The sequence below is a fragment of the Phoxinus phoxinus genome (genome assembly GCF_949152265.1).
Source record: "Phoxinus phoxinus genome assembly, chromosome: 12".
Lineage (NCBI taxonomy): Eukaryota > Metazoa > Chordata > Actinopteri > Cypriniformes > Leuciscidae > Phoxinus > Phoxinus phoxinus.
Window position 1 is genome coordinate 28,148,789 of NC_136887.1, and position 23,017 is coordinate 28,171,805.

The 23,017-nt window shown below is 38.9% G+C and overlaps 1 protein-coding gene across 4 annotated transcripts; it reads left to right on the forward strand.

The window, feature by feature from the left end:
• Positions 1 to 123: 123 nt before the first annotated feature.
• Positions 124 to 20,987, forward strand: anxa6 (annexin A6). 4 transcript variants are annotated; one of them, XM_079630089.1, is made up of 25 exons: positions 124 to 443; positions 1,635 to 1,686; positions 3,203 to 3,287; positions 3,391 to 3,485; positions 3,569 to 3,682; positions 4,546 to 4,636; positions 4,736 to 4,815; positions 5,511 to 5,567; positions 5,871 to 5,964; positions 6,278 to 6,373; positions 6,460 to 6,518; positions 6,613 to 6,735; positions 6,970 to 7,028; positions 15,066 to 15,144; positions 15,558 to 15,639; positions 15,736 to 15,830; positions 15,952 to 16,065; positions 16,424 to 16,514; positions 16,706 to 16,785; positions 16,876 to 16,929; positions 17,037 to 17,130; positions 17,219 to 17,314; positions 18,470 to 18,528; positions 19,148 to 19,285; positions 20,172 to 20,987. In XM_079630089.1, the coding sequence occupies exons 2-25, from the start codon at positions 1,678 to 1,680 to the stop codon at positions 20,229 to 20,231; spliced, it is 2,004 nt and encodes a 667-aa protein (XP_079486215.1). In that variant the 5' UTR covers positions 124 to 443; positions 1,635 to 1,677; the 3' UTR covers positions 20,232 to 20,987. The 4 variants fall into 4 exon arrangements, with proteins under 4 accessions (XP_079486215.1, XP_079486216.1, XP_079486218.1 ...); XM_079630090.1 differs by having other exon boundaries at positions 128 to 443; positions 19,148 to 19,270; XM_079630092.1 differs by lacking the exon at positions 20,172 to 20,987 and adding an exon at positions 19,426 to 19,558 and having other exon boundaries at positions 140 to 443; positions 19,148 to 19,270.
• Positions 20,988 to 23,017: the final 2,030 nt, after the last annotated feature.

Sequence of the window (23,017 nt, forward strand, 5' to 3'; positions counted from 1 at the left end):
AAAAAATACATTATTTTGCTAAAGTTGGTGAGTACTGTATCTTTCACCTCACAAATACTGTGTATTTGTTTCTCAGATGTTCATCTCGACTCAGGACTTTACAGGAATCCCCAAATGTGCTGCATATGCAGATCGGATCAGGTCAGGAGGTGCACACTGCAGATGCTACTACTGAAAACCAACGGTCGCCCATGAGTCATGTCTTCACCATAGTTATCCTATGCTATGCTCCACGTAATTTAGGAGAACTGGCTATAACGACACGTCAGCCGTGGACATCACATCATAGCTGGTTATCCTGAGTTAATTTCTTCGTGCCATTTGCGCCGCATGCGTCGCGTCAGAGAAGAACAGCTGATACTCGCGCGAGCGTTTCTCAGCAAGACCACTGACTGACAAACCAGACCGCCATCAACTGGAGCTCGAGACTCCCTGGGATTAAGGTATAATGTTGTTTAGTTGTTATTATTTTTAACAATTCGTACCGTAATTTATTAACCAATTTCGGCGTTTTGGGGCACATATTGTTGCATTCATATGCGCGTTTCATAGGCAAATGGTACCACTTTTAAGAACTCTATAGCGCTCACATTCTTTCCTACTTCCACAGACATTATATAGACATTCAATTCTATAGAATAATCATACGTTTGATGATTCAAAATGTAAAAAGTTGATTATAAACCAAAAGTTTTAGGGTTAGGATTGTAGCAATGTTCTTTATAACATGTCAGATTAGCTGAGAATGGTTTTCATTCATTTTTGATCGATTTAATTATAATTTGTGGTATTGGTTGGGTGGAGCTGTGTGAATGTCTATCTCAGACCTTGGATGTATTCCTGACTCAGACCAAACAGAGAGACATGCCTATTTTTGGACTTCACTGACACACATTAACAATTTTAAACAATACTACTAAAAGGTGCCTGTGGTTTTTTTTTTGTGTGTGTGTGTGTGTGTGTGTGTGTGTGTGTGTGTGTGTGTGTGTGTGTGAAATTTTGCAGAGTCAGAGGGCAAAATCAATAATGACTCATGAGAAGAAGCTTGCTATTTGCTGATTTATCATTACAATACCTGCTTCTCCGGATATTTTGTGCACAAGTTTGACATATAACAGAGAATGAAATTTCCAGTGAGCTGCAGACTCAACGTTTTCCATCACTGAAAGTTCCCTGTTCTTTATTTGCCTGATTATGTAGTGAAAGAGAGCATAGTGTAAGTTCAGAGGGTGGAGCCATGAATATCCTGTGGAAAATGTGGCTCTGCCGTTAGTATTTTAATCTATAGGAAGAAGAAATGGTCTGAATTAGGGGGAAATCTTGACTAAACAGGTTATAAAGTTTAAACAGGTTTGGAGGTTACTTAATTCAAAGTAAACTCAAGTATGGAAACATCCATAGATGGTTTGCTTCTGCAGCAATGTATTTTCATTTCAAATGTCATTTACACTGCAAATAGAGGACTTAAGATAATTGATCTAAAGTTTCCACTGTGGCTTATAATATACATAACTCAGAAACAGAGGATTCTGAAAGAAATAAACATCATTTAAAAAAAGAACATTACTTTTTTGTCTTTAATTATACAGAAGCTGCAAGGAAAGGCTAACATTTCTTCTTAATTCTCTCTCCAGGTTCAAGATTATCATTCCATTTGCAACTAGCAACTGATCAAACATGGGCAAAGTACGTTTACATTTCTACATCACTGTGTCTTCTTGCTTTATGCAATGCTTACAATGTGATATTTATGTGCAATTTGCATTTTGTCATGTAGCAAGAAAGAATATCCACAAAGACATGACCTCTGCCTCCTTTCTCATTGTAGTCATTCTCGTTTTCCATCTATTGTCGTTCAGGGAGTGTAGAATGTCAGAGTTTTCTTAATGAAATCTTAGAGGTCAATGAATTGCTCATTAAAAAATTAGATATGCAGAGAACACCACTATACCACATGTAGACCTGTGCTTAGTGATCATTTTCCCCCCATTTTGTTTTTGTCATTTTTTTTAAAGAATATCTTGTGTAGATATAATTTTAGATACCTTGAAATGTATAGTAGCCAATCTATTATTAAAGCACACTAATAATTTATAAAAACATTAGTGCATCGCTATTGTTTTATGACCTAATCACATAGCACCCTAAAAACCTAGTAAGCACTAATAACATGCAATCAAATTTTCTTCAGAAAATCTATTTTATCTTGTTGTGTTTTATATACATTTATAAGTTATATTTCACTATTTTCTTGTTTAGCAATGTTTACTAAACTTTCAATGACATCTTAGATATTTCCTGAAAGAAAGAAACTGGCTTGCCACAACACTGGAGGACTATATAATATTATAATATTTCTTATAATACTGTAAAAGTGTGCTTGGTCGGATGTTTGTCTGCTGAGGTCAGTGTTGCTAGGGGTCTGTTGCTGTAGACGTGGAAGCCCACAGCTGCTGTGTTGAGAGATATCTGCAGGACAGGCCTTGAGCATGTGCAGAGAAGCATGAGGGGGAGGACACTGGATCTGTGCCCTTTTATACTAAGACACGCCAGCAAGACAAGTGTTATGGCGAACAAATGTAGGTAGACAGTGACTACAGAGGAGCTTTGTCAGATGTGAGGTCTTGCAGCTTTCTGAGGGGACACATGTAAGGTTACAGACTTTTAAGTCGCATGCAAGCTTTTTGTCTCTCTCTCTCTCTGTCACATAAACTGAGTGCCCTTTGCTGCTGACCACAACACACAACTGCTGCACTGACAGGTGTCAGCTGTCCATGCTACAATCCCGCCTGAGCCTCTGAGTTTGGACCAAAGGCCAGATGAGAGGGAGAGTCTGATTGTTGGTGTAATATTTTATTTTGGAATTATATAAACATATGTAGGCTGTCCCACCCAATTTTTTTTAGTTCAGTGTAATGCGACTGTAAATGCTCATGTAAATGCTCTCTAAAAATATATATTTCATTGCATTAACCTCCATTTATGTTTAAAACAAATTTTTTAAAATAATAATGCTAATAATTACAAATGTATCCTTTAATGACAGCTTGGTCTGCAGGGAGTTTACTCTTTCCACTTATTGCAATGAAGGAAAACAATTTCAGGTTTTGTGATTCATAGGGTTTGAGAATATTCGTCTCTCATTTTGTCCATCACCGTTCATTAAAAACAACAACTAAACTTCAATATTTTTTTGTCATAGGGATTCAGAGGTACAATTGTAGATCACCCTGACTTTGATGCAGGCAGTGATGCAGAGGCCCTCTATAATGCCATGAAAGGCTTTGGTGAGTGCCAGGACTCCTCATCTATAGATGTGTAATATGTAGCTTGTGGCTGCTGGGATATTTCTATAATGAATGAATGAAATGATTCTCTCTTGTGTCACAGGAAGTGACAAGGATGCCATCTTAGACCTGATTACCTCACGAAGCAATGCTCAGAGGCAGGAGATCCGCACTGCCTACAAATCACAATATGGGAAGGTACTGGAAAATCTCCAGCAAGCATTTAATAAATGGATAAATGGCTTATAGATAAAATGTACTTTATCAAAATTACATTTCAGGATTTAATTGATGATCTAAAATACGAGCTGACTGGGAAGTTTGAACGTCTGATTGTGGGTTTGATGAGACCTCCTGCTTATCATGATGCCAAAGAAATCAAGGATGCCATTAAGGTATATAAGAATCTAGATTGTGAATTTGAGACCTTCAATTAAAATGTGCTGTGCATGGCTGATGTAATTGCACTAAAATGTACTATTCAAATGCAGGACTTGCATAGATCAGATAATTGTATTCATATATATATGTATGTTATGCTGTATTTTTTTTCAAGTTGCATTTATATTTTCTGAAGATATTGCTGGTTGCTGATATATATGGTCTTGACTTAGACATCTGCCAGTCAGCTAAACAGATCACAATAGACTCTAAGCATCAAGACCTATTACAATATCAGCAACAGTAGTTTCTCTGTGTTATTTACTGCATGTTTTGTCCTGTGTATCTATTTTGCCATGGCTAAATAGGATTCGGTAAGTGATTCTCCTTAATTAATTAAATGATGATGGTTAGCTCTTTACTTTGGGAGTGTTAACTATTTCATGATTTTATGGCTGTGAAAAATCACAAAGAATTCAGTCATTTGGGACTTTAATAATAGAAAACATTCTACATTGAAAAACAAAGAAGAAATGTCTGACTGTCCCTTTGGAAAATAAATAAATGATTTATTAATAACATGTATAACCTGCTTAGCTTTGACTCTTAATGGGAAGTTTACACTTAAATTGCTGTTTATTATTTTTGCTGCGAATAAGAAACTGCATGATTTGAAAAACTTTTGCAATACTGACACTATATGACAAAATAATAATTCTTCTCTCATTTGTACTGTAATTTCACTATGTCACTCAAGTAGCTGCACTCATTTCCATATGGATAATTATACTAGCTGACTGTCCATTATCCCTTCCAATGAAAGAGACTGAATATGTGATTTGTGTTCAGAAATTGACTTGCTTGTTGTGCTATAAAGGGAGCAGGAACAGATGAGAAATGTTTGATTGAAATCCTCGCTTCAAGAACCAATGAGCAGATTCATAATCTGGTGGCAGCATACAAAGATGGTGAGCTTTTTTTTTTTTTTTTTTTTTTACACAAGTCAACACGAAACCCAATATTCTTCTGAACTGAAGCAAAGCCTGACTATGTGTTTGTGTTCACAGCATATGGTAGAGACATTGAAGAGGCCGTTATGGAGGACACATCTGGACATTTTAAGAAGATGCTGGTTGTTTTGCTTCAGGTCAGTGAAATCTTTTATGTTGATTTATGATAATATAGCAAACCTGCAGCCCAATGTTTAGTCAGTTTATGATTGTTTTTCCTTTTTCTGATTTTTCAGGGGGTTTTTTTTCATACTGAGACATTCAATTTCCCTAGTGAAAAATAAATATACTAAAATGTATACTAAAATACATTTATTTTATGCTAAGTATACTACAAATACATTTAAATATTTGATGTACTTAATATAAATACCCTGCAATTGTATTTTAGGTATACTAAATTGGTATACTGCTAAATTGGAACTAATTTTGCAATTAATGCACTTTAGTTATCCAGAAACTGTGCTGAAGTTTAATTAAAGTTATACTTATATTTGATTGTGTTAAACAAGAACTATTGCAAGTATACTTTAGGTACACTTTAAATATCTTGGATTTAAAGACTGAAATTATACAGCGATTATTATTATTAAGAAATATGCATTGTGCAATAAAGAAGTACTCCAAATAAAGTTTAATTGTAATTATATCAGTAAGTCTCAAGCGACATGTCAGTAAATATGTTAATAGATTTGTAGTACTTAGTATGAAATAAATATATTTGAAATAAATGTTGGTATAGGTTTTTTCCAACTAGGGTTACAATGAAATTGCATTAATTATGGTCTACTTTTTGTTTCTGTTTAATAATGGTGATGTTCTTGTTTCACAGGGGACCAGAGAGGAAGATGATGTTGTTAGTGAAGACCTCGTGGAGCAAGATGCTCAAGTGAGTGTGACTGATGTTGAATTATACTACAAATCAATATTACATTGATTCTTATTGGTCAATTGTGGCCTTCTGGCCTTCAAAAATATTTTTTATAAAGAATGTACAGTGTAAAACTTTGCAGTCTCTTTCTTCTCACATAAAATAATTAAATCTCAACTAAATATTCCATGCCAATTGACTTATTTATTTCACTCTTCATTGCATAAGAGCAACAGGAAAACAATTGAGGATACTAGTTTGCCTGTGTTTTTCACCTCTTGACTTGCATCTTGAAAGAATGTTTGTGTAATCTCATCGTAGGACCTGTATGATGCAGGAGAGGCACAGTGGGGCACAGACGAGGCCAAATTCATCATGCTGCTGGGAAACCGTAGTGTGACCCATCTGCAGTTGGGTATGAGAGCCGCAGCCACACACTGGACACAGACATTTCTGCTGACTAACACCCCTCCTCCACTGCATAATCTCTCTTGTGTCTGTAACACTCCACACTGCACCGCCGATTAGATTTGACCATCAGGTCGCTGCTTTTAATAATATAAAAGAGTGTTTGTAATGCAACAGTCAAAACCACTGTGCAATGACCTAAAGGATGAGTGATTATAATTTTTAATACATTTTCATTATTATTGGTTAAGGATTTCCCAATGTAACATGGATCAATTCTGTATGACATAACAGAGGAAACTAAAAATTGTGTTTTTCAGTATTTGATGAATACCATAAAATTGCTGAGAAATCCATTGAGGACAGTATTAAAAGCGAGCTCTCCGGAGACTTCGAAAGACTGATGCTGGCTGTTGGTATGCTTTGCCACCTTGCAAATCAATTCCTGAACACTCACAGCTGCATTTTCACTAAAAACTGCTGTTTGATTTATCTTCCACAGTTCAGTGCATCTGGAGTAAGCCCATGTTCTTTGCCAGACGCCTTTACAAATCCATGAAGGTTGTGTTAGCCTTGTTATAATGAATTCTAATGGAGTAAAAGTACAATTCTCAAGGTTTTTAGTCAATCCTTTCGTTTGCTCATCTGTCTGTAGGGTCTGGGCACAGCTGACAACACTCTGATCCGCATTATGGTCTCCCGTGCTGAGATCGACATGCTGGACATCAGAGAGTGCTTCAGACTGCGCTATGAGAAGTCTCTGTACAACATGATTCAGGTGCCTATACACCAACAAAACAGAATCCAGTTTTTTTTTTATTCTGTCAACACACATTTATTTATTATCATTTGAAATCATTTCCAATTGTGTCGTTGAGGTTTTTCTCTATGATTTACAATTGTCGTTCATTACTTATAAAATGTGGTTTATTCATGTGTTACACTTGCACACAGTGGACATGTTGTCTGTGTACATAAATACAAGGTAAATAATATATTGTGAACCCAACAGGATGACACATCTGGGGAGTACAAACGCTCCCTGCTGAAACTGTGTGGAGGAGATGATGAGTAAGCATTTTTCAGGTCTTAAGTGTTATTCTGCCCTTACTAAAATTTGGGTATGACTTCTAGCTTGGCAGACAGCTAACAGGTTCTTCAATAAACACCCAGGAAGCAGTAGGACGTTTAGGATGTTTTATCAGAAGCACTGTGAAACTGCAATACAGAAATACAAATGTACTTATTAATAAACTTGAATAGGTTAAATTCTTATTAACACAGGATTAAATACCACTTAGAAAAACACAAAATACAGTAACATAAATTTACCCATTAACCACACATGGTTATATAGCGATTAGCATGAATGCTAACTTAACATGGAAAACGCCATAGACAGGCTAACGCGATTAGCATCTTTATCATTATTAACACTTTTCACACAAATATGTAATTCAAACGATCTTTACTTAAGGTTGTCATGAAAATGCAACTTTAACCATAACTTACAGACATAAGATCTTCAGAGTTATGAAGACAAAACGTGTAAAATATGATGAAAAGTGCTCAGCTGTGCTTCAGGGTTGTTGTATGCATTGAGAACTACGGAAAGTCTAAAGAGACAATCAGCGCGGTGTAGTAATTCTTCTACCCGCTTTCTTAAAGGAGCGGCACACTCCCCGCCTGGTATAATATAGTATACCACTATGTCTCCCTGAATAAAAGAACAACTTCTGAGATGGGTCTTGAATAAACTCTAGCAGAACCCCCTTGAACTACCCTAACCTCCACTTGGCGAACTCTACCATCTCGGCCAGGAAACGTATTGACTATCAGTCCCATAGGCCATTCATTCCGCTTGGCTCCCTTGTCTTTAAGAAGCACGACATCTCCAGATTGTAAGTTGGGTTGACTTGTCTGCCATTTCCGTCTTGGTTGTAGTGTGGCAAGGTATTCCTGACGCCATTGTTTCCAGAAGTGATCCGCAAGGTTTTGGACCTGCTTCCATTGACTCCGGTAAAGATCCTTTAAGTCAAAGTATCCCAAAGGAGCGGTCAGTGAATCTGTTTTCTGTGTCAAAAGCATGGCAGGTGTGAGGACAGCAGGACTGTGCGGATCTGATGACACAGGGACTATTGGCCTTGCGTTCATGATGGCAACAACTTCGGCCAATAGCGTGACTAAGACCTCGTGAGAGAGTTTGGGGGAGTGTACCTTGAGTAGCATGGCATCCAGAATGCGGCGAGCAACACCTATCATTCTTTCCCATGCCCCACCCATGTGAGAAGAGTGGGGTACATTAAAATCCCAAGTACAACCTTGTTCCTTCAGATAAGACTGAAGCTCTGCCTCTTGTGGTGTTATTCCTAGTTCTCTACAGGCACCGACAAAGTTTGTTCCGCGATCGGAACGAAAAAGCTTTGCTGGTCCTCTGATAGCGGTGAATCTCCTTAGAGCATTTATGAAGCTCGATGTTGATAGAGACTCCACTACCTCTATGTGCACTGCTCTTGTTACTAGACAGGTAAACAACACTGCCCAGCGTTTTCCTTCAGCAAGACCTCCTCTGGTGCGACGAGCACAAACTGTCCACGGGCCAAACACGTCCATCCCGACATGAGTAAATGGAGGAACTTGGGTAACTCGATCGACAGGTAGGTCGGACATTTTTTGCGTTTCTGTCTCGCCTCTTAACTTCAAACAAGTAACACATTTGTGTAGGACACTTGACACCAGTCTCTTTCCTCCCAATATCCATAACCCGGCAGACCGAATGGCGCCTTCGGTGATGTGTCTGCCTTGGTGTGCGACCCGTTCATGGTAATAACGCACCAACAGTGTTGCAATGTGATGGAGTTTAGGGATGATTATTGGGTGTTTCTCTTCCCAAGAAATTGCGGCAGAGGACAGGCGACCACCTATTCTCAACAAACCGTCAGTGTCCATGATGGGATCAAGTTTTCTGAGATGGCTGTCTTTTGACACACTCTCTCCTTTGGACAAATTTTTAATTTCCTCTTTGAAGATTTCGTGTTGTACACAACGGATTATTACAGTCCTTGCCTGCGAGAGATTATCCATTTTTGTTTCGCCCAAAGTCTTAAAACAAGATCTGGCTTTCTGAATAAGTCTAGCTACTCCAAGGGTCAGTTGCTTCCAGCTGGAAAAACGCTCGAATCTGTGCGAGCCAAGGTGAGCTTTGGAAACATTAGTCGCCAGGGTTGTAATCGGGGAACGCACCTCTGCATCCAAGTCTGGTTCCACGAGCTCGAAGACTTCCTGCTGAGACGAAGCAGCGTTATCTTTCTTTTTGAGAAAGAGGGGTCCGCAAAACCAGTTGGTTTCCTTCAAGAGAGTAGCTGGTATGTCTCGTGTGCCGTGATCTGCAGGATTTTGTCCTGTGTTGATAAAATGCCATTGTTCGGAGCGTGTTGACTTTCGGATGCGTGCTACTCTGTTGGCAACATATACGTAAAACCTTCTGTTAGTGTTGTATATATAACCAAGCACTACTCTACTATCTGTGTAGAACTTAACTGTGTGCCCCTTCATGTCCAACTCTTCCATCAACGTGTCTGCAAGCTCTACCGCAAGTACGGCTGCACAAAGCTCCAGACGTGGTACAGTGTGGCACTGCTTTGGAGCCAATTTGGACTTCCCCATGCAGAATCCAACCTGAATGTTTCCTTGATTGTCAACTGCTCTGATGTAAGCTACTGCAGAGATAGCTGTGGTGGAGGCGTCAGAAAAGACACATAGTTCCCTGGCTTGTGTAGAGACCAAAGAAACAGGTAAGTATGACCGTGGAATCTGGAGCTGCTCGAGTGCAATGAGCGAATCTTTCCAGGTCTTCCACCTTGTCTTTTTCTCGGCAGGCAATGGGTCATCCCATTCACAATACTCTGATGAAAGTTCTCTGACAAGTAACTTCCCTTGTATTGTTATTGGAGCCACAAAACCAAGTGGGTCAAACAGACTGTTGACTGTTGAGAGAACACCCCTGCGCGTAAATGGTTTGTCTTCTCTGGAGACGAAGAAAGTGAAACTGTCTCTCTGAAGGTTCCAGTTGAGCCCTAAGCTTCTCTGCACAGGTAGAGGGTCTACCCCCAGTGCTAAATCCTTTAGCTCTTTAGCCCGTTCTTCGGGTGGGAATGCCTCCATCACAGCCTTGTGATTGGATGCTATCTTGTGTAGTCGAATGTTTGAAACTGCCAACATCTCTTTAGTCTGTTTTAGTACATGAATGGCGAGGTCACTGGTAGGAAATGACGCCAAACCGTCATCCACGTAAAAATCTCTCAAGACAAACTGTTTTGCCTCCGGGCCATATTCGTCTTCCTCTTGTAGAGCAGCTCTTCTTAAACCATATATGGCAACGGCTGGTGAGGGGCTATTTCCAAATACATGGACAGTCATGCGGTACTCTGCAACCTCTCTGGCAGGGTCGTTGTTCTGAAACCAGAGGAACCGCAGGAAATCACGATGCTCCTCGCAGACTCTGAAGCAGTAGAACATCTGCTCTATGTCTGCTACTACAGCAACCGGTTCTTTACGGAAGCGAGTAAGTACCCCAAGGAGCGAGTTGTTTAAATCAGGGCCGCTCAAAAGGATGTCATTCAGGGAAATACCATCATGCTTCGCACTGGAGTCGAATACAGCTCGAATCTGACCTGGCTTGCGTGGATGGTACACCCCAAAAATTGGCAGATACCAGCGTTCTTGGTCTCGGGGGAGCGTGGGAGCTGGTTCTGCATGTCCTGATTCAAAGATTCTCTGCATAAATACAAGCATGTGTTCTCTCATTTCCTGACAGCTTTCCATCCTACGGCGTAGTGTCTTGAGACGGTTTTCTGCTTGTACTCTATTGTTGGGAAGTTTGCGCCTTGGTTCTCTAAAGGGCAATGGAGCCACCCAACTGTTTGAGTCGTCCATAAACATCTGTTTGTCCATGATTTCCAGAAAGATCTTATCTTCCACAGACATAGCAGGCTTGTCATCCTGGGCCGTTTGCTGGAAGACTCCTTTACCAAGACAATCCGTTTCACTAAACAGGTTGTCAACATCTGCGAGATGTGCAACTCCAGGTCGAAGTACCTGAACACCCAGCTTCTCTTTGATGTGAAGCTTACTTGGACAAGGATCAAAAAGAGATGGACGGCCGTTACTCAGTATGTTAGTCTTGTAGACATTGATGGCGTCTGGTTTGTGAGCTGACCCCAAACACACTTCTCCTATGATAACCCAGCCCAGATCGAGGCGTTGGGCATAGGGTGCGTTATGAGGTCCGTTGCACTGCTTTCGTACTTTATGCACTCTTGGTACATCACGTCCGAGTAGAATAAGGATGGCTGCTGTGGGATCGAGTGGAGGGATCTTGCCCACAACGCCTTTGAGATGAGAATAGTGTTTGGCGATCTCTGGCGTGGGAATTTCTGACCTATCGTCTGGCAACATATCACATTCAATCAGAGATGGGAGTGGGATCTGATTCTTACCATCTAAAGACTCCATGACGAAGTTGTTAGCTCGTCGCCCTATGGTATCAACGACTCCTGAGCATGTCTTCAATGTGTATGAAGCTAAACCTTCCTTGATGTCAAAGAGCTCAAAAAACTCACTTCTTGCCAAAGATCTGTTACTCTGTTCGTCGACAACAGCGTAGGTTCTCACGGCTCTTTCTCTATGGCCTTCTGGGTAAACACGGACAAGACAGATTTTTGCACATGACCTCGACCTTGAAGCAGACCCACATATGTCTGTGCATTTGGATGTGATAGCTAAAGAGGCTCCTTCCCTTTGCTCCCCGCCTTGATCTTTCGCCATTACAGGGGCTCCAGAAGTCCACGGAGCTGGTCCCGGATGAAGTGCTGTTGGGTGACTATCACTATTGCACTCTCTGCATTGAATGTTTTTGTCGCAGTTCTTGGCTAGGTGACTGTATGAAGCACAACACCTGTAACAGATGTTCTTGTCCCTAAGGTATGTTTTTCTCTCCTCCAAAGGTTTGCTTCGGAAACCACGGCATTTCCTCAGGGGATGTGGTTTGAGGTGAAGGGGACACTGCTTGTCTAGGTCGATCGGTGCTTTTTCTTCCAAGTTTTCTTGATGGTTATCAGTGACTACTGAGACGTCCGTCCTCCTGACAGAAACAGGTGTTAAATTTTGTTTAAAGGGTCTGTCAGTTTTGTTCATGCTCGGACCAGTAAGTGCTGTGAAACTCGGGTCGTTCAGAATCTTGGCTTGGTCACAGACAAACTTTGCCAATATAGAGAATGGTGGGTATGAAGCTCTGTAGGCTTCTTTGTAACGAGATGCTAGAGAGACCCACTTGTCATGCAGGGAGTATGGCAGTTTCTGAACAATTGGAGTGATGCCACGAGATGTGTCCAAGTAACTGAGCCCAGTTAAGAAGCCATCTGCTCTGGCAGCCTCTAGCTCCAAAAGAATGTCTCCAAATTCTCTCAGCTTTTGATTGTCTCTGTTGCTGATTTTAGGAAAATCCTCTATTTTCCTGAAGAGAGCATTTTCTATGGCTTCCGGCGATCCAAAGCAGTCCTCCAGCCTTTGCCACACCATATTCACACCCGCTGCTGCATCATGGATATGAACCGCTCTTATCCTCCTTGCCTGCTCGGAAGATTTTGGTCCCAGCCATTTGCAAAGGAGATCTAACTCCTCTCTTGGTGCTAGGTGTAGGCTCTCTATAGAGCTGTAGAAGGATGCCTTCCAGGCCCTATAGTTCTCTGGTTGGTCGTCGTACTTTAGTAGCCCTGAGCTCACCATTTCGCGGCGTACCAAATACCTGGCTAAGTCTGACATAGCTGCTGACCCAGACTCGGGCTCTCTGGAAGCAAAGGTTGAATAAGGCTGAGAAGGTTGGTCATGGTTGCCTAATAGTGTAGCCATGTGTGAGTGATCTCTGTGGCTAGAACTTCCTCGTAGTGGAGATGAATGATATTGACGCTCAAAGTCGTACAGAGCGGACTTATATGGACCTTGATGGTGGCAACTCGAAGGAGCTTGTTCTTGAGTGAATGTGTATTGAGCGGGTAATTCCTGAAACTCGTGGACTCTGATTTCATCTGACTGCGTGGTACCCTTCTCCTTGTATCTTTTAACTGACTCACCAACTTCCATTGTTAGCTGGCGTGTTGGTGTTGGCTCCGGTTCTTGGGGTTGCGAGTCATGGTGAGAGTGGTCAGATTTTGGATTCGTTGCAAAACCCTGCTCAACGCATTCACTCTTTAAGCTTATGTGATCAGGATCCCCTACTTCGTTCTCAGCAGCTGCCTCTAAAACTTCAGCTTCAGCATTGGCAGCTGCAGCAGCACTCTCTAGTCGCAGAGTGTGGAGGTTTGCTTCCAGCTCTGCTTTTTTCCTATCAGCCACAGCTGCAGCTTTCTTTTGTTCTTCCTCGATATATGCTTGTGCTTTTAGCATGTCTGCTTCTTTTTGAGCAAATGATGCTTGAGTGCGAGCAGCCTCTGCCTTGGCACGTGCTCTGGCTGCTATAACACTTGCTGAAGAAGACCGGCTGCTACGTGAGGTGTTAGAGCATTGGGATCGTATCTCGAGATCTTCCATAGTGAAGGCAGCTTTAGTGAAGATTGCTGTGCATTTCCACGTGGCAACACGTTCCAGATATAACCCGTCGAATAATGTCTTTTCACTATTCTGCCCTTACTAAAATTTGGGTATGACTTCTAGCTTGGCAGACAGCTAACAGGTTCTTCAATAAACACCCAGGAAGCAGTAGGACGTTTAGGATGTTTTATCAGAAGCACTGTGAAACTGCAATACAGAAATACAAATGTACTTATTAATAAACTTGAATAGGTTAAATTCTTATTAACACAGGATTAAATACCACTTAGAAAAACACAAAATACAGTAACATAAATTTACCCATTAACCACACATGGTTATATAGCGATTAGCATGAATGCTAACTTAACATGGAAAACGCCATAGACAGGCTAACGCGATTAGCATCTTTATCATTATTAACACTTTTCACACAAATATGTAATTCAAACGATCTTTACTTAAGGTTGTCATGAAAATGCAACTTTAACCATAACTTACAGACATAAGATCTTCAGAGTTATGAAGACAAAACGTGTAAAAGATGATGAAAAGTGCTCAGCTGTGCTTCAGGGTTGTTGTATGCATTGAGAACTACGGAAAGTCTAAAGAGACAATCAGCGCGGTGTAGTAATTCTTCTACCCGCTTTCTTAAAGGAGCGGCACAAGTGTAATTTTTTTTTAAATGTTACAAAACCCAGCTCTATATGCAGACACCTATATCTAAGTCTTTAGAAGTCTGATTCTCCCCCCAAAAAACACTTTTAACTATGAGGAGTATTGGACTAGGATAAAAGCGCCATAATAAAATAAACAAGTAACAATTTGCAGTAACAATTAACAGTCAGTAGAGGGAGACATTAATCCATTATAAAAGAGGACAACATACCATTCACTTCGAGGTCAGTAAGTTTTTGAAAGATTTTTTTGAAAGAAGTCTCTTATGCTGCATTTATTTGATGAAAAATACATTAAAAAAACAGTATCATTGTGAAATATTATTACAATGTATTAGAATATATCAAATGTAATTTATTCCTGTGATGGCAAAGAGGAATTTTCAGCATCATTACTCCAGTCTTCAGTGTCTTCATGTGTTGATTTGGTGCTCAAGAAAAATGTCTTATTATTATCACAGTTAAAAACAGCTTCACATTTTTGTGGAAATTGTGATACATTTCTGTCAGGATTCTTTGATGAATAGAAAGTTCAAATGAGCAGCATTTATTTGAAACAGAAATCTCTTGTGACATTATAAATGTCTTTTTTCTTACTGACCCCAAACTAAAAAAGTGGGGTACCGTATTTTTATACCTCCGTATTTACAAACTATATTATATAATTTAGATGTATTTGCAGATTTCAATGAGCCAGGGCCAGAGATCAAGAACTGATGCTTGTCAAGCCCTCATTCCCTCATGTGAAGTTTGAATGTGAAGAATGTGAAGTTTTTGTCAAGCCCTCAATCCACACATTGATATTTTGTCAGCACAAAAGTTTAAAGAGCTGTTTGTTTCTCAGTATGGCAGGGGAGTTCTTCCCAGAGGCTGCACAGATTGCCTACAAGATGTGGGAAATCAGCGCCACGACCAAAGTCCAGGTTGGTGTCACCCACGCTTTCTCTCAGCGGCATGCATCATATTACCCTCTGCTCCGGCCAAGCTAGAGTTGATAACTGAGTCATGCACCCTAAGCATACAGTGGAGCTTTTGTCTGTGCACAGATAGCATCCGAATGCTGCTCAATTTGCAAATAGTCTTGATTCTCTGCCAGTTCATGTGACACCTTTCAGTCTGTGTCACACCATCCTGCAGATCTCAGTGTGTCCGCATGTGTGTTTATGCTGCTGGTGTGATGTTGCCGTGAAAATCGATCAATTTTAAATTACAAGATGAAACAAAAGAAAAATGACTGAAGCTAATCTTTTGCTAATGAAAGTCTGATTAAAGAGTGTGTATGTCTTTCTTTTTAATCATGTCATTTTATCATTTTGTCTTTTCTATCTATCTCTAGTTAAGAGGAACTGTGCGACCATATCAAAATTTTGACCCTGCGAGTGATGCGCAAGCTCTGAGAAAAGCAATGAAGGGTTTTGGTGCGTAAAAACACAGTTTGATAAGGTCGATAGCATGCATTAGCCAAAGATACTAAGACTAGTATAAATAATTAATGATTTCTTTATATTTTTCAGGCACAGATGAAGAGACAATTATTGACATTGTGGCACAAAGGAGCAATGCACAGAGACAGGAGATCAGACAGACTTTCAAATCTCTTTTGGGACGGGTAAGACACTGTCCTGCCCAGTTTTGCAACTGTTCCCAATCGGACAGAGTATTTTACTGTAGTTGCTGTAAATGTAAAAATATTTAGCATTTTGCTGACTTATAAAGTTGTTTTCCATTAGGATCTCATGGCTGACCTAAAATCAGAACTGTCCAAAAACCTCCAAAGACTCATTCTTGGTCTCATGATGACCCCAGCAGAGTTTGACGCCAAGATGATGAAGAAAGCCATGGAGGTACACAGAATAATTTGTGACGGCACTATGGAACCAAACCAAAACCTTATTTGAGTCATAGAAAAGTCTGTTTCATCATTTAAGCAGATTGACCTTGCTTTTGTTATTCAACTTCTGTGTTCATTTGTTCACTGGGGGTCAGTGACCTGTCCAAACTAGAGCAGAGGTAATAGTCTTTTCTCTACAAGGACTGTTTGTTTGCGGATGTTGCTTTTATGTTGAGTTTTACTGTTTTGATAAAGAAATGTAGTTAATAGGTATGCAACATGCATACTACTTTAGCTTATTTCCTTTAAGCATTTTCCTATGAAATTACTTGGTTTATGCTTCAATATATGTATTTTCCATTTTTTAATAGGGTGCCGGGACTGATGAACATGCGTTGATTGAGATCCTGGTCACTAGAGGCAACCAAGAGATTCAGGAGATGTGTTCTGCTTATAAGAAGGGTAAATGTAAAATCCTGGCTGTAGATTGAGTAATGTGTCCAGCAGGTGGCGCCATTTATCTAGGCTAAACACTGACAAAATGTCTGTGTAATGGGGCATTTACTATGATATGAAGAATAATTTATTTACAGACAGGATTTACATTGTGTTACGTCTACCTAACCCATGTATTTTAATTTTCTCCTTCATAGCCTTTAAAAAAAGTTTGGAGGATGCCATTGAGTCAGATACATCTGGGCATTTCAAAAGGATCCTGATCGCTTTGGCACAGGTACATCTACACAGTTCTCGCATCTAAACACTGACCCACAGTTCATACTTTATGCTTAAGAAACTCATATTTCACTGGTGTGTTTGTCAGGGAGCCCGTGAAGAGGGCCCAGAAGACATGGGCAGGGCCTTGGAAGATGCACAAGTAATTGTGAAATACTTATAAAACACTGTCAACTGTTGTTTATTTACCAAGTATAAAGGTAATACCTGAGTGTTGTCATATTATTTAATGTTTTCATCCCATGTAAGGAGTTGGCAGATGCATGCAACGCAGACTCTGGTGACATGGAGGACAAGTTCATGAGTATCCTGTGCACAAGGAGTTTCCCTCATCTGAGGAAAGGTAATGCAAACATGTTTGCTTCTGATACGCACATGCTAATACATGTTTTCATGAACGCTTCAGCCAACATTTGCTATATCCCCTCCAGTGTTTCAGGAATTTGTGAGGTGCAGCAACAAAGATATCGAACAGATCATAAAGAAAGAGATGTCAGGAGATGTTAAAAATGCCATGTTTGCTATCGGTAAGAACTTTGTCAGTACAATGACTGAGCACCAGAAAAATAAATCACTAATAAATGAATTTTTATTTTATTTTTTATTTTGATATACTACAGGGGTCATGTTATCATCAAATCAGAAATGTTTGCTCTTTTAATTCCAACGTAATATCAAAAGTAGCCGATTAATGGATGACGAGGCAGTTCAATTATATTTTATATCAAATTATAACATTAAATTGAATTATATATCTTAATTCAATACATATATATATATATATATATATATATATATATATATATATATATATATATATATATATATATGTGTGTGTGTGTATATGTATATATATATATATATATATTTGTGTGTTATTTTAGTATTAGATACTATTGTAGTCTTTATTAATATTTTGATTTTGATTTAGCTTTTGTTTTTATATTTTCAGTTCATTTTAGTTTGGGTTTTATTCATTTTGTTTTGTGCTTTTATCATTTTTAAGTTCTAAAAATATGTCTATTTAGCCTTTTTGTATTTTTATTTCTGTTTTAGTCATTTCAGTACTTCAACTTAAGCTTAAAGTATTTTATTTCACTTAGTAGGCAACATTTCTAATTTTTACGTTTTTTTCTAATACTTATACCCCAGGTTTCACAGACAAGGTTTAAGCCTAGTCCCAGACTAAAATGCTGAAAGCAATTTACACTTGCATATCTTAAAATATGTGAGTGCCATAGTTTTGTCTCAAAATGCACACCAGTAAAAAAATTTTTCCAAGGCACATCTATAAAAGCTACTAAAATGTCCTAACTGAACTAAGGCCTAATCCTGGCTTAAGCTGAGCCCTGTCTTTGAAACCAGGCCATAGTTTATTTTATTTCAACTAGAAACTATTACAACTAGAAAATCTGCCGTCATTTACATGCAGTAAATTTCTGCTATTCATCTTATTTGTGAAGAGGCCATCTTAAAGTCTTTGCTAAAGTCAATACTTTAGCACAAAATCTTGACTAACATTATAAGAGGATCTAGAATGAGTTATATAACAATTCAAATTGTCCTATAACAATTACATCAGCAAAAGTCAAATTTATGATCACATGTTTTACACATTTGACAAGATCACATGACTCCAGTCATAAAAAAAAAAACATCAATTACATGTTTGTATTTTCCAGTGCGAAGTGTGAAGAATCATCCATCTTACTTTGCTGACCGATTGTACAAAGCCATGAAGGTAAAAGTGCTTTGTTATGTAATACACTTCCCTCAACATCAATCTGTGAGCAGGACACATCGCAAACATTTAGGCCAAGAACATGACATCAGTCATCTCAAAGTGCCAATAGAATAGTAAAAGAAATCACAACTGAGGTATCTTTAATATCTCGTCTGGTTCTCTTAAATGGGAATGAGATTTAAATAGGAGCAAATGGAGGTTTTTGTTTAAGGCTCCTGATTCTTATACACTAGTCACACTCCAGGAGTTCAGAAGAGATCTCAATAATGTCTGTGCGTAGATTCGATAGGATACAAAAATCTGCAATCAGATACTGAAATAAAGCATAACCGAGTACACGGTTAAATCTCCTGAGCTGATCTCTGAGCAAAAACTACTCTGGGTGATGAATAAGAGACGTTGATTGAGAACATGCTCTACTGAAACATGTTTTATGGTCTTTTTGTGGGCTAAACACACTGATGTAAGGCAACAGTCATGTAGAACTCATCTGTTGACAGTGTATCTGTGCCAGCAATGGTTCTCAGACTTGATTATGAGTCACAGGACCTGTGATGAGCGTCTGCACTATTGCAGTCAGGCCAGAGTTTTCTAAGCGCTGTGACTTTCCCTGCAGGGCCTGGGAACAGACGACAGGGCTCTCATCCGTATCATAGTGTCCCGCTCCGAGATCGACCTCTTCAACATCCGCAAAGAGTTCAAGGACATCCATGAAGCCTCTTTGCATGAATTCATCCAGGTAGAGACGTTCGTTGTAAGTTGTGTGCTCCTTGTCAAATATACGGCATGCTTTTGAGCATGACTTACTGGTGTGATTGGAAGTTAGCGAATTTAAAGAGAGTTGTGTAGATATTGTGTTTTGTCTTACTGTAGGCGTTGTACATCCTCTTTTAGTTAAGTTGAGGGGAACAGAGTGTTTGACAGGTTCCTGCGGTGTACTCGCTCGACTCAGCTGTTTAGGAATTCCCCTGCATGCTTGACTTCCTCTCAGTGTGCTGATTCTGATTGGTGGAGAGAGTGGAGACAGGAAGTGTTCAACAACAGGTCTATACTGGCTCTGTAGTCAAAATTCCCTTCACAGATCAATAACAACACTAATTTATACATTTTATGCATTGTTTTTTGGGCTTATTATGTGACATTACTTGTGCCAGTACGCAAATAAACTAAGCGTAATAAAGCTAATGCATGATTTTAATTCAAATCATATTTAAAAATTAAAAAATAACCGCATGATTTATTTTTAGATGCGTGCAGTGTTAGATAAAGCATGCAGAGAACAAGTGTGTGTGTTTTTAAGCTGTGTGCCAAAAGATTTTTGGATTAGATTAATTGTTTTGTTGAATTGCATGGTTTCGCTGCACTTTTTTATTTGCATTTTCAAACTTTATTTCCGTGGAAATGCACTTTAGGTTTTGAAGGAAAGAAAATGTTCTGTTGATCTCACTGCTCGTATAGTTATTATGAAACTCTTTGTAATTATGTAATGTCATGAATTTCATAATGGCTTAATAGCATTATGCAACACTAAACTTTCACTGATATAATCATGTACGTTCTCAAACTAGGGTGTGTTTTGATGCTTTATTCCTAAAATTGGTCAAATGTTTGGTCTGACCAAATCGTATTATTTTTCTCAGGGCGACACATCAGGAGACTATCGCAAAACCCTTTTGATGCTCTGTGGAGGTGAGGACTAGAACATTGTTCGCCGTCCTGGATGTATCACAGGATATTCACGCCTAGCAAACAGTGCGTTATGTTCCAGTCCGTTGTTTGTGAGATGCTAGTTAACATACAGCCTTTGTGCCCTCTGCTGCTGCCATGCCTCTGCCAAAGCTAGTGACCTATGCAAAAGCCACACGTGTCCCATTTTCTGAAATCATGCACGAACAATTTTTTTTTTAGAGTTAAAAGCACTTTCGTGGTGTTACTCTACTAGTGCTTTATTTGTTACCCAACACCGTTTAAATTGATCACCCCAGAAATAAAAAATGTGATCGTGTTTTCATGTTGTGTTTAAAAAAAATGTGATGTGTTTCTGAATTTATTTTATAGGACTGGATGTCAAATTGTGACCCAACACAGCACCAACATTTTTATCATACAAAAGTAAACAAAAATAAAATATCCTATCAAATGAATTACCAGCTAACAGGGAACGTTGACAAGGTTCTTTTTAAAAGTTATGAATAAAAATTCTTCCAGTAATGTTAACAGATTGTTCGTTCAAAGTTATCTGGTCTTTAATAATGTTCTCTCTGTTCAAACATTGAACATATTTCTCAAAACATTAGCACAAGATCATTTAATTTCCCATGGAACATTTTCTTTCCATGAAACGTTGGATGTTCGTCTGACATTTTTTGATTGTTAGTACACGTCTCAGAAAGTAACGTTCCCATAATGTTTGAAAAGTGATAAAAATGGAATGTTCCCTTAACATTCGTATAACCAAGAAAAAAACTTTTTAAAACATACAAAAAACCCAGAGGTGTTTAGAGACCATGCAGATATAATGTGTTAACTTAATGGGAACGTTAGCACAAACGTTTTTAGAACATATTTAATGTTGTTTGATGAATTCTGTGGATGAAATCCAGTCATTTCAATACGAATCCACATGATTGTGAATTTTGCGTGAGCGCGAAAGAATTTGGTCACTCAAGGTCGCTACATTGACCAACAGACAGTTGCTTAGTTTAAAAATTCAGTGTAAGTTGTGTTTCATACATTATTGACAATAGACAATGGACCTTTTTTTGCCCTTGGAATTTCACTAATATGACCACACCTTTAGGCCTGGATTAGGTTTAAGTTTCCCAGGATTTTAAGGTCTAAGATTAGGTTTAGTTCAATTAAGACATTTAAGTAGCTTTTATAAACTTGTCTTAGAAAGAAACATTAGTGTGCATCTTGAGACAAAACAATGGCCCTGACATATTTTAAGATATCTCAGTGCAAGTTGCTTTCAGTTAAAACAGCTCAAACTTATATTTTAGACTGGGAATAGGCTCAAGTCTTGTCTGTGAAACCGCGGTTAGTATTTTAATGAATTGCATACTCATTAATATGCACAATTAGTAACATGACATACACTGAATATAGGAAAACTGAGAATTTAGAATTAGATTCACCCATCAAAATAAATTGCGGTCAGCCCAAAATCATGTTTATGTTCACTTCAGGAAAAATCGTATTTTTATGTAGACTGGGAGTCATATTTTTATTTATTTTGAGTAACGTTAGTTGGTTTTCATTTTCAATTTTTCCTTTTTTTTTTAAATGTTGCTATCATCATACTGTACCTTTGCTCGATTATATAACTAGTTGCATTTACCAGTGTTTGTTCTCAGCCCTAGCTGTTCTCGAGCAGAGGATGTTTCTCACGTCCTTATTTTGATGGTCTAGAGAGCTGATTCACCCAGATCAGTCATTAACTTTATTTACAGACGCACACGATAAGGAAATTCCCTCCTGTTTTAATCTGTGTAACACTGTTCTGAATAGGAAATATCTGGTTATAAATTGCAGATGACAAATGTGATATTTGATGTTCGGTAGATATTATTTACTTTTCAAAGAATCATTCATGCATTATGACGTTAAACAAAAAAACATAATAATGGCATTCTAAAAACTAAGAGAAAATACGTAGGACTAGATATGTACTTGGGTCTGCCCTGAACACATTGCTTTTATTGGATTTATCCATGCACAACACACCTGAATTACATATCCTGTGACCGCCATTTTGGAAAGTTTTTTTTTTTTTTTTTTGAAAATTTAACTTCAACACATTTTCTGTTCTTTTGGGCTTTGCACCAGTTTCGAGAGATGTTTCCCAGTTAGCAGACAGGAACCGTATTGTCAGGAATCTGCAGATTTCAGGGTGTGAGTAGAAGCATTGACAGATCTTTTTCTGTGCAACAGCCTTCCTCTGTCAAACAACGAGCCTTCAAACCATCAATTCATATAGTCTTGTCTGTGGCTATGTGTATGTGTGCGAGCACGCTTGTGTTTGTGTGTGTGCGGACGTGTCTTTGTGTGAGCGCAGCTGTTGTCAGGCCATCTTTAGTTAAAAGAGGAAAGAAGAAAAAAGCTTGTGGGGCTAGGAAATCCCCTGCAAGTAGACCGACATCCCAGTCACCATCGATGATGTCTGCAATAGCAATAACATAGTTCAATTCAGAACAAAACATCAAGTGCATGATCATATTGATATTTTCAACTGTGTGTGAACAGTTGCACATGCAAAAGCCAAAATGAACTCTCCAGGGTGTTACGAGAAGCTTAATGTCAGAGGTGACTATGCAGACAATGTTAAACAACATGAAGAGATAACATTGTGCATTTCTAAGTGTACTTTCTGTTGACTTTGCAAAAGCTGCATGCAAGTTTTTTAGTTAAGAAATGTAAAGTCATTTGCACTTTCCATTGTGCGTGTATTGTGATTTTGTGTGTGTGTGTGTGTGTGTGTGTGTGT

Excerpts from the sequence above, each read along its gene's own strand:
- anxa6 (XM_079630089.1), top strand. Across the intron at positions 7,029-15,065 it reads CTGTGTGGAGGAGATGATGA|TATGGCAGGGGAGTTCTTCC; the intron begins GTAAGCATTTTT and ends TTTGTTTCTCAG. Across the intron at positions 17,315-18,469 it reads AAATGCCATGTTTGCTATCG|TGCGAAGTGTGAAGAATCAT; the intron begins GTAAGAACTTTG and ends TGTATTTTCCAG.